Genomic DNA, 12,541 nt, shown 5'->3' on the forward strand with positions numbered 1-12,541 from the left:
AAATAATTCAATATTATTGTATTGCACTGAAAAAATATGAATCACAATGATGAAATAATGTACCAGTATAGCCTTTAATTAAATATATAGTACACAATCACCTGTACCTATAACAAAATATGTTGCCAATACAATTCTTTATTATCATATAGTAATTAGAATAAAGTATATCTCCTACTGCTCTTTTGACATACATAAATAATACATAAAGCTCACATGTACATTCTAATAAGAAGCATTCCAAGAAAGGTAGTGCTTTTAAAATTCTGAAAACCAAAACTGTTGGTAGGCCCATGTTACAAATTGATTAGATCCCCTGGCTAATTATAGGTTAGCCTGCTGGGATCGCCTCTTGGCATGCAGTACTTTGCTGCCGTCTGACAGGGCTTGCTGTAATTCATTCCTTCCAGCGCTGTGGAATTCCGAGTTCTAAACTCCAGGTCCAACATTCTCCTTGTAAGGGCAACAGAATGCATGACGTCATTTGGGAAGACCGCGCCCCTCTAGCAAACACGATTAATGTGGTGCCGTGTAGATTTGTCTCTTTGTTATGAATGGCATTGCATTGCACCAATAAAAGTAAGGGATACCTACAGACGCTATTCCACCTATTGGCCTGAGGTGCGGTAACAAGGCTAGGTTGCTCCACGTTTGGAGCTGTTGCGGAGACTCTCCCAGTTGCTAGTTCGAGGGAGATTGAGGCTTATAGTTTTTCTCTTAAAGTGAAACTGTCCGGGAAAGGCGTTTGTTTTTTTTTTCCGCTTTAAACATAACCAAACATCGGGTAAAAGCAGCATAAAAGTTTTCTTTTTTTTTTCGGGGAAGCGGATTTAAAGTTTTCAAGATGCCGGTTTTCCATACAAAGACGATAGAGAGTATCCTGGAGCCAGTGGCTCAGCAGATATCCCACTTGGTGATAATGCACGAAGAAGGGGAGGTGGACGGTAAAGCAATCCCAGACCTAACTGCACCCGTAGCTGCAGTGCAGGCGGCTGTCAGCAACCTCGTCAGGGTGAGTACCCGTCCCGAGCAAAGTCTAACGGGCAAGAGCGTGAGTGAAATCCAAGCGAAGTGCGTGGGTTAGTTCAAATGCTAAACGCCTCGGATTTCTAAGCCCTGTCAACTCTTTTTACATAGTCGCTGCATCAATATACAGTGAACATAATTCATGCATGTATTTTGGTTGGCCAATTAAACTTTTAGAATTTAGGCTACTGCACAGGGTCAAGCGATTCGTAATGTCAGCCAGACAAAAAAGAACATTTGCTCCTGTTTTGTAGTCATGATGATTATTCAGATGATACTTAATTGACGTTTGACTCGTACTAGAACAGCACCGTACCTATTCGGCAATTTACTTAATTTTTTTTCTACAGCTTTACACTGAATTTTTTTTTTTTTTTAAATAAATTAAATTCAGCAATCTTTTTTATTTATTTATTTATTTATTTTTAAGTTGTGTTTCTGTGCTAACAAATACAACGTGACAGTTACAATGTGTCAGCTGGGAAAGAAGTAACTGTTACAGATAGCAACATTTTGTAAATATAACTAGACAAAAGATCAGTAGGCTACTACTGTTTCATAATACTGTATTTTGTAAGAATTATCTGTAAGAAAAGCTGGAAAAAAAAAAAAAAAACTTTGGAGAATGGCCACTGTTTATCAAAACAGACATGGATTTTTTGGGAGGTGGCAATGGCTCTTGTAACATTTCTTTAAGCGGTACCCCATACCATCAATGCCTTTTGACACAACGAGTAACAAATAATTGACAAGCAAGAATATATACACATATAAAACAAGAATAAACGTGATGGGCCACGGATTTGAGATCGTACTCCTCCTGATCGTTTTTTGATGGAGTAGAACACTGATTAAGAATGCCGCCTCAACACGGAGGGGTTTTTACATTAAACGCAAAGAGGAAGTACTAACACTTGGAAACTCCTTTTCTGGTGTGCAGTTAGTCAATTAAAAACTACTTTGGTATTTTTCCTAGAAAAAAGGAATACCCTATCGTCATTTCTTTGTATATTATAATGTGATTTATTATTATCTACCAGGGATGTGTACTGTAGCACAAATACCATGTTTTAAGTAGTTTATAACAGTTAGGTTAAAACATAGTTATTGGTTATACACATAAAAACAATAGTTAAATGGTTCATATAGATTTCATTTAAAAGCTTGCTTACATGCATGTTTTATGTTTAGGAGTAGAATTTTCTCAGTACAATGTTTCATCTCCAATAAACACTCCAGTACATATTTTGTTTGGCCTAAAAAGCAGTTCAAGTGAAACAATAATAATAATAATAATAATAATAATAATAATAATAATAATAATAATAATGTAAACCGTGAAACAGTTATATCAGAGCTTATAAAAGAGTCATTCTTTGTAGGATCAGAAGGTGAAGATCATAAAATATGCATAATTAGTAAGAGAGTTTTTGAGATAATACTGCAGTCTAAGAGAGGTTTGACTGGGCTTTTGGCCATATGTGGTGAAGTCCTCCCAATTTTTTTTTTTTTTTTTAGTGCTTTACAATAAAATATATTGTGTGGGTGAGTGTCTAATGATGCTTCAGACTGCATAATTTGGAAAAATAGACTACAGTAGGCACTGTAATCTGTCATTGAACATGTTCAGGGACAGTAAACATGTGATCATGGTTACTGGTGGGTGTTTTTTAAAGGATTTGGGAATTTCAGCAGTGCATTCAGATGCTTTACTGGAAACATGATAACTGAACAGTTGTCTTTTGTAATCTGGATATCTGCTTCTGAGCAAGCTTCTAAATGGCGTTCTAGTTTACTCTGAATTCAAACTTAAATACAGATTACAAACTCCCGCTAGTCCTTCACCCAGTACTAGGGTTCAGAACTCTCCTGAAAGCTTACTATTGAAAAACAAATAGGTGCCAGGAATCAGATTTGCTCTGAACTGCATGCACTTGTCCCAGCATATCTCACCTGAAATGGGCTTGCTCATGCTGCTCAAGGTGCAGTTTATTTCAATAGCCGACCTGATGAAGTTCTGAAAACTACAACTGAATATAGGGTTAGTGGGATTTGTCAGATTTTAAACTTAATTTATATCAGGACCAAACATAAATTGAGTAGTTTATTAAGTGCACTACAAAATGGAGATGAAGCTTGCATTTATTGTATGTATTTATTTTAAGAAAGGCTAAGTAGTAATCCTGTCCTGTTTCTGTGATACCGTAAGAAACAGTTTTTCAGTCATGGACGGAGATTGGGGTTCATTTTGAAACGTTTGACTGACCTTTTCTAAACAATTTGGCAACAGATGAGGATTGTCTGTTTGATAAACAAAGCGGCAGTTTTAGCACAGCCTACCTCAAAATGTTATATTAGGATGTAAAAAGACTGAATACAGTAAAATGTCTGTATGCAGCCAATTTCATATTCATCTGCATTCATGATTATAGACCTTTTCACCTCACCTCATCGACAGATTCTGTGACAGCCGTGCATCCTTGAACACTGCCCAGTACACACGGTATACCTTAAAATCAAATAACTTGTTTTTTCCCCCCTCCATCAATAGTGATTTTATAGCAAGGATTCAATTCAAGGACAATGTAGGCTGTAGCTTTAAGGTTTTATGGTTTTGCAAAGCACTGCCACCACTACAAAACCCAAATCGAAAGATGCATCTCACTGGCACACAATCGGTACCGACAGTGCATTTCTATAGAATTCAGTCCTGCGCTAGTTACAGTGCCCAAGGTGCAAATCTTAATGAAATGAGTGAGCAGTCATTACTGGCAGCCAGGGAACGCAGTCCTTCAAAGGAAATGTAGCAACAGGATGTAAGACTTATCTGTGCAATGCACTTATCTACTGTATAAAAAGGGTGTGGCACTACTTAAAGTCCTCATTTCTGTAGGTAAAACAATGATGTCATTCAGCAGTGAGTAAATCCAGTGCAGGTGTGGAAGTAAGACTCACATGGAATAGCAGTTTGATGTATTCCAGGTTTTTGTTAGCTTCATTTGCCACAGTGCATACATACAGTAATACAATTTATGAACTTTTATATTCAGTTTAAGTGCAACAGTTGTAATTTGCTTTTGGTTAAAGTATCAAATCAAAGTTTATTTATATAGCACCCTTCATACAGTTGTATCTCAAAGCACTTCACAGGACAAAAAAAAACTGTGGTCCCTGCTCTGGTCTGCGTCTAGGGGGCACTGGCAATCCCGATGCTGACACCACGTGTGACAAAGATGGCTGTAGTGGGGACGTAGATCAGTAGGGTTGAAGATCACACCTGAATTTCTCATTTCTAGTACAGGTTCAGAAGGTAGTCTGCTGAAATCCAGGCCAAATGATTCAGGCTTATCTACCTGGTTTGATGAACCCACTAACAAAACCTCAGTTTTTTCTGCATTCAACATTAAGAAATTTTGAGACATCCAGCCTTAATGTCAGTAAGACAAGATACTATATTGGTCCCAAAAGAGGCATCACCAGGTTCCAGAGCAAATACAGCTGGGTGTCATCTGCATAAAAATGGAAGTTTACTCCATGTTTGCTTATAATATCACCCAGAGGGAGCATATAAATGGAAAATAATAAAGGACCTAAAATAGAGCTCTGTGGAGCACCACAAACTCATTCAGACAATGCAGATTGTTCATTCCCAATTAAAACAAATGAGACCTATCAGAAAGGTAAGACTTGATCTATAATGAAAACAACTAGTAAATTGTTTTTGTATCGGGAAGTTTTAAGCATGTTATGCATTTCCTTTTCAACTTTTCCTTTGCCAGGCTCTGATATAACAGTATCTATTTCCTGTTGCACTAGTAAATCACAACTGGGTATTTTTGGGAAAGATAGCATTACAACATGGCCATATACAGGGTAGGTTTGAACATCTTGAAGTAGTGCTGGTATGTCAGCTGATTGTGTAATCTCTCCACTGGCTTCAGTTTGAAGGTTTTCGTTAATGTAATCAGCCCCGTCTGGTAGCTAGCAGGAAACAGCTGGATATATTCTGCCTCCAGCAGAGACACTGGACTTAAAACATTGCCTTGTAGGGAAAAGAAGACTCCTGTTATACTAGCTGAGAATGTGCTGCTGTGTTTTAAACTTGACACATTTGAGATATAAACATTTACACCCACCTCTCACTTTGGTTGGGTTGACTGCAGACATTATAAAAACATATATATATATATATATATATATATATATATATATATATATATATATATATATATATATAGTCACATTCACATTCATGCTTGGAAGATCGTATATTTTGTTTTACATTAAAAGACACATTTACAAAAGGGTAGGAATTCTTATATAAACAAGACAAAAGTGACTCAATCACTGAAAAATATTGTGTAATGCTGAATGGTTTCTTATTACTGATGTTTGCTGTTGTCCATAACCAGTCCCAGTCTTTTTTTAATGTAGGGACCACCATGGTGTGTTGAATTTTTCCCACAGACCACTTGCCATGCATTTGTTCTCAACAGCATTTTGAAACACATATTTATGTGCATATGTATAAGTACATGTAGAAAGTAAAGTATTTATATAACTTACCTAATTTAATGAGACCCTGGGCTTGAATCTTCACTACCAGTTCATTAAGCAATGTTTCAATTAATGGCAGCTTTGAAGGCGATGCTTGGTATTGCATCAAAAGGAGCTGTAATATATATTAATTAATAAACACACCCCTAATAAAAGAAAACAGATAAAAGGGAAAAATGCAGACTACATAGGCCCACATATCTTATATTATATATGATGTGGTTAAAGCTGTGTGTTGTGTTGCTTAGTAATACATATTGAGTAGTGTGATTGTGTAGAAATGGGTTTATGCAAGAACTGCTTAACTGAATTTTTGGAGTTGTTTGCGGACCACCTGGTTTTTACTCACAAACCGCTGCTCTACCTTTAAGCCTGGGGCAGACAGACAGACGCTGCGCCTGTAACACTGCCATTGCTTTCATATTTTGTTGGACAGATCAGCGCGGGACGATACCGCTAGTCCTGCGGTGACTCTCAAATCAATCCAGAGCGATTTCTTTTCAGGCTGTCGCATGGTACAATCGGTGGATTAACCAATCACAGCCAAGTGCTGAATGAAACTGTTGTCTACGGAGGTGTCCAAGCACCCTGAAGTGTTTGATCCCTCCTATATTTCATACAAGGACAGGCAAGTCAGTATTTTATACATCGTCCCTGATAAGCATCCTTCCTGCCTTTTTTATTATTTCTGTAGTTCACTACTATTTTTACTAAATAACTGGCTGTAAAAGGATATATTTTCTAACACTTTAGTAGTAGGCTACTTGATGTCAGCAACATATTGTATGCTTCTTTGCTAAGCTCGCTCATTTCATACACCTGCCTATAGATGACTGAAAAACAAACCAGTATTTTTATTTAGTAGATAATATGGGGGGCATTACAGCTATGGCCAAAAATTTTGCATCACGCCCTATAGAATTAATAATGTTAAGTTGACATATTGAAATTACATATCGCTTTGTAGTTTTCCAAAAATTGAAAAATGTGACATTTTGAAATCTAACATGAAGTACTGTACTACTATTTTAGTTTCCGGTACCATGTAGTTTCTTAGATTGCATGATGTTAAATAACATATCAAAATTATGTTCATATAGGTGTTTTTTTTTTGTCTGCATTTTAATATTCTACTACATGAATGAAAACTTTTAGCCATATATATGTAAATTTATGTTCGAGTACATAGTCTACGGTGTGGTACTGACAACTACTGTACCGCGCAATGCATGCCGCTCCTGTGTGTCTGGGTGCAAACTAGCGGTACCGCACCGTGAACATGCCCAGTGGTGCCACGCCTCGCCTGTCTGTTTTTTGCTTCAGCCAGAAGACCTGCTTGCCCGGGAAGTCTCAGTATTTATGGTTTCTGTTTCTCATCCTTTTCTTCCATTCCTTTATAACCACAACTCCCACCAGTAATGAAGTTTAGTGTCTACTTTACGTTTCCAATAAGCGTATTACATGTGCACCATTTTTTCAGACCTATAATACTAAATGCATTGAAAATACACGCAAGACTTCAATCTGCCAATACCCTCATAAGACGAATAAGTTCTGTTCCTTGGCTGCCGTGATAGTCTTCATCTAGTCTATAGTATGTCGCCATGACGGTAGCAGAAAGGAAAAATAAGCAGCCTTGGTTTATAAACTCGGTCCTGAGGACCCCCTGTGTCTGCTGGTTTTCATTCCAACCGAGCTCTCAATTACTTAACTAGACCCTTAATTGAACTGATAATTTGCTTAATTAGACCTTTTTACTTGTTTTCAGCTCTTAAACAGTTGCAGTTCAAGTTACTTATCAAATGTTATAGCTAACTTGAAATATGCAACTGTTTAAGAGCTGAAAACAAGTAAAAAGGTCTAATTAAGCAAATTATCAGTTCAGTTAAGGGTATTGTTAAGCAACAGAATTTGGTTGGAATGAAAACCAGACACAAGCGGTCCCCAGGACCGAGTTTGAGAAGCCCTGGTTTAAAAACCTTGGGTTCTGCACGAATGTGACATCATAAAAAGCCTTGGTTTGGAATCTTGGATCCTGCACGAGTGTGACATCATAAACAGCCTTGGTTTGGAATCGTGGATCCTGCATGAGTGTGACATCATAAACAGCCTTGGCTTGGAATCTCGGTTCCTGCACGAGAGTGACATCCATACTTTGGAATAGGTAACCAGTCCTTTTTTAGTTGTGTTACTATTGGGCATCATACAGTTGCCTTTTTGACTTGCTTCACTCTTTTTTACTTGCTTTTTAAGGAGATTGAACCATAAACTAGCTTTGTGTGGCATCAGACTCTGTAGCTGAGGTGGCGCGACATAGCCTGTCTGTCAGCCTCCACAGCCAAGTTTGATGACGTCCAGGTGGGAAGCCTCAGCCCTGTCCTGTGTGAAATGAAATTTGTATATATAATTCTAAGTCTCCAGCCAGGCCTTAGTCAAGCTGTGCCAAGCCCCTCTGATTTATTAGTATTATTATTATTATTATTATTATTATTATTATTATTATTATTATTATTATTATTATTGAAGTAGCCATAAATCTAAAGTATTTATTTTAGGATATTTTCCAATGCAGCACAGTGATTAAATAGTAGAATTAATACTATAATTAAGACTTGCAATCACATTGGCAAAATATAATTTCTTGATGTCTGTAACACTGTTTTAAAAATTGATTTCAAACGAATATGGTACTGCTTTCCTTGAGGTTCCCTAAAACTACACCAGCCAGTGCCAGCAGTACCCTGCTGTGATTATTGCTTTGTTTATTTACAATGCTTTTTGAATCGATCATTGAATCATCACTGGGTAATTAAGCAAGTTGAGAAAGCCAAGGCAAGGACACTTGTATACAACAGTGTTGAACATTTAGAGTCTCCAGTCAATCTATAAAGTGAAAACTACAGTTATAAAGGGACAAAGCTTCAAGCGACTCAGTGAAATTGAGATTCACTAGGAAACTATTGTGGACCGGTTGTTCCATTCTGTTACTTTCACTTTTGGATTTGCAGTTTTATTTATGATCGAATTTGATGAAAATTCAGTTTCATATCTTGAACTGTTTAACTTTCTACCGTCGTCCTTTTGAATCGATCTCCTTCAGTTTCCATACACCACTTCCATATAATCAGCAGACTCAATGGGTTGAAATTCTGCCCACATATATGATTCACACTGTCTAGAATTCACATCCAAGCCCTGTATTTAATGTAATATGCCTGTATTTAATATATTTGCATTTTTTTTGTTTGTTTCACTGTTTAATGTACTATGCCCTGTATTTCACTGTGTTTAATGTATTATGCATTGTTCCTCACTATCTTGTTCAGTATGAAAGGCACTATATAAAATAGATTGAAAGATTGATTGATTGATTTTATTAATCAGAGTAACACCATGAAATGACAAGGTTTATGAGTTGGCAATATAAGTATAGCTTTGGCAGAACAATGCTACATTTACCCTTGTGGCAAACTGTTGTATTAATTACTAGCTTGCTTGCCTACATTTTCAACACCTGGAAACTAAAATAATTTAAATAACAAAAATGCACAACATTGTTTTCTACATTCTGAGTTGCCTCAAACATGTAACCACACTTAAGTGCATGGCATCTATGTAAGTAATGACCCAACATGGTTGCTGGATGTGGTCCAGAAACACTATTCACCTTCTGCACTGGTTGTGTTGCCACTAAATGGGCAAGCTTGCACACGCCACGCTGAAAAGTGGGGAAAATGGTTGAATTCCTGAAGCAAATGACGATGATCAAAGAACACATGATTCTGGTTTCTTGGTGAAAATGCAAGAGCCCATAGAGGGAGATTTGGGTTACAAGTGGGGATTTAGGGGACTCCCGAGTGGTGCATCCAGCAAAGGCACTCCACATGGAAATGGAGTAGACACACCCTATACCTGGAGTACGCGGGTTATGATTCCAGACTATTACAAACTGCCGAACCGAAGGTCTGATAATGTGTGCGAGAGGCTCCCAAGGGCAGCGCACAATTAGCTGGGTGGGAATCCTGTGGGGGAGGGCTTAGGTTGGCCAGGGTGTCCTCGGCTCATTGTGCACCAGCGACCCCTGTAGTCTGGCCGGGCGCCTGCGGGCTTGCCTGTAAGCTGCCCAGAGCTGCGTTGTCCTCCGATGCTGGAGCTCTGAAGTGGCTGCATGGTGGGCCTGCAGAGTGAAAAGAAGTGGTCAGCTGACGACACGCACTTTGGAGGACAGCGTGTGTTCGTCTTTGCCACTCACAAGTCAATGCGGGGGAGAAAAATGGTAAAAATCAATTGGTGACTACTAAATTTTGAATAAAATAAATTAAATAAAAAATGGAGGTTTGCAAAACAAGTTCACAGCTACTGTAACATGTGAACTGCTTTTTTAATGATCGCTACATTTTTCAGTTGGTTTTTCCAATTTTGAAAAACTTTTTGCATGAAACGTTTCTTCTGCACCTACTACCACCAAGTACTGTATCAATTGATCACCCCCCCCACCCCCACCCTGCTTGTGCGAGAACCTGTTATGGACTCAAGATAATTCTAAGAGCTGCCTTGAAAGGGAGGAATCTTTACATTTGGTCTGTGTAATATAACCTTTTAGAAATGCCATTGTACCGACTTCTGAAAGCACCATCTTTCAGCCAAGTACAGACAGAGTCTTTACATCAGGCAGTATGAATGAGAAACTCAGTCATTTTTAGTATATTTGCTTCTCTTCATTGCTGGAAGAAAATAGCTTGGGTTTGCTGCAGACTTGTACTGTTCACCACAAATGGAGATTGGGGTTCATTTTGAAACGTTTGACTGACCTTTTCTAAACAATTTGGCAACAGATGAGGATTGTCTGTTTGATAAACAAAGCGGCAGTTTTAGCACAGCCTACCTCAAAATGTTATATTAGGATGTAAAAAGACTGAATACAGTAAAATGTCTGTATGCAGCCAATTTCATATTCATCTGCATTCATGATTATAGACCTTTTCACCTCACCTCATCGACAGATTCTGTGACAGCCGTGCATCCTTGAACACTGCCCAGTACACACGGTATACCTTAAAATCAAATAACTTGTTTTTTCCCCCCTCCATCAATAGTGATTTTATATCAAGGATTCAATTCAAGGACAATGTAGGCTGTAGCTTTAAGGTTTTATGGTTTTGCAAAGCACTGCCACCACTACAAAACCCAAATCGAAAGATGCATCTCACTGGCACACAATCGGTACCGACAGTGCATTTCTATAGAATTCAGTCCTGCGCTAGTTACAGTGCCCAAGGTGCAAATCTTAATGAAATGAGTGAGCAGTCATTACTGGCAGCCAGGGAACGCAGTCCTTCAAAGGAAATGTAGCAACAGGATGTAAGACTTATCTGTGCAATGCACTTATCTACTGTATAAAAAGGGTGTGGCACTACTTAAAGTCCTCATTTCTGTAGGTAAAACAATGATGTCATTCAGCAGTGAGTAAATCCAGTGCAGGTGTGGAAGTAAGACTCACATGGAATAGCAGTTTGATGTATTCCAGGTTTTTGTTAGCTTCATTTGCCACAGTGCATACATACAGTAATACAATTTATGAACTTTTATATTCAGTTTAAGTGCAACAGTTGTAATTTGCTTTTGGTTAAAGTATCAAATCAAAGTTTATTTATATAGCACCCTTCATACAGTTGTATCTCAAAGCACTTCACAGGACAAAAAAAAACTGTGGTCCCTGCTCTGGTCTGCGTCTAGGGGGCACTGGCAATCCCGATGCTGACACCACGTGTGACAAAGATGGCTGTAGTGGGGACGTAGATCAGTAGGGTTGAAGATCACACCTGAATTTCTCATTTCTAGTACAGGTTCAGAAGGTAGTCTGCTGAAATCCAGGCCAAATGATTCAGGCTTATCTACCTGGTTTGGTGAACCCACTAACAAAACCTCAGTTTTTTCTGCATTCAACATTAAGAAATTTTGAGACATCCAGCCTTAATGTCAGTAAGACAAGATACTATATTGGTCCCAAAAGAGGCATCACCAGGTTCCAGAGCAAATACAGCTGGGTGTCATCTGCATAAAAATGGAAGTTTACTCCATGTTTGCTTATAATATCACCCAGAGGGAGCATATAAATGGAAAATAATAAAGGACCTAAAATAGAGCTCTGTGGAGCACCACAAACTCATTCAGACAATGCAGATTGTTCATTCCCAATTAAAACAAATGAGACCTATCAGAAAGGTAAGACTTGATCTATAATGAAAACAACTAGTAAATTGTTTTTGTATCGGGAAGTTTTAAGCATGTTATGCATTTCCTTTTCAACTTTTCCTTTGCCAGGCTCTGATATAACAGTATCTATTTCCTGTTGCACTAGTAAATCACAACTGGGTATTTTTGGGAAAGATAGCATTACAACATGGCCATATACAGGGTAGGTTTGAACATCTTGAAGTAGTGCTGGTATGTCAGCTGATTGTGTAATCTCTCCACTGGCTTCAGTTTGAAGGTTTTCGTTAATGTAATCAGCCCCGTCTGGTAGCTAGCAGGAAACAGCTGGATATATTCTGCCTCCAGCAGAGACACTGGACTTAAAACATTGCCTTGTAGGGAAAAGAAGACTCCTGTTATACTAGCTGAGAATGTGCTGCTGTGTTTTAAACTTGACACATTTGAGATATAAACATTTACACCCACCTCTCACTTTGGTTGGGTTGACTGCAGACATTATAAAACATATATATATATATATATATATATATATATATATATATATATATATATATATATATATTTTATACTTTATTTTTTTTTTTATTAGTATCTATAAGATATATATATATATATATATATAGTCACATTTCACATTCATGCTTGGAAGATCGTATATTTTGTTTTACATTAAAAGACACATTTACAAAAGGGTAGGAATTCTTATATAAACAAGACAAAAGTGACTCAATCACTGAAAAAT

The 12,541-nt window shown here is 37.8% G+C and overlaps 1 protein-coding gene across 2 annotated transcripts in view; it reads left to right on the forward strand.

Annotated features, from left to right (window-relative positions):
• Positions 1-540: 540 nt before the first annotated feature.
• LOC121325833 (vinculin-like) overlaps positions 541-12,541 on the forward strand; it is a 41,577-nt gene continuing 29,576 nt past the window's right edge. Inside the window, exon 1 of one of the 2 annotated variants that reach the window (XM_041268919.1) lies at positions 541-1,012. In XM_041268919.1, coding sequence (XP_041124853.1) covers positions 845-1,012 — 168 coding nt within the window. In that variant the 5' untranslated portion in view covers positions 541-844. The remainder of the gene's footprint in view (positions 1,013-12,541) is intronic. The other variant, XM_041268920.1, reaches the window with a different exon arrangement.

The sequence above is a fragment of the Polyodon spathula genome, chromosome 13, assembly GCF_017654505.1.
Source record: "Polyodon spathula isolate WHYD16114869_AA chromosome 13, ASM1765450v1, whole genome shotgun sequence".
NCBI lineage: Eukaryota > Metazoa > Chordata > Actinopteri > Acipenseriformes > Polyodontidae > Polyodon > Polyodon spathula.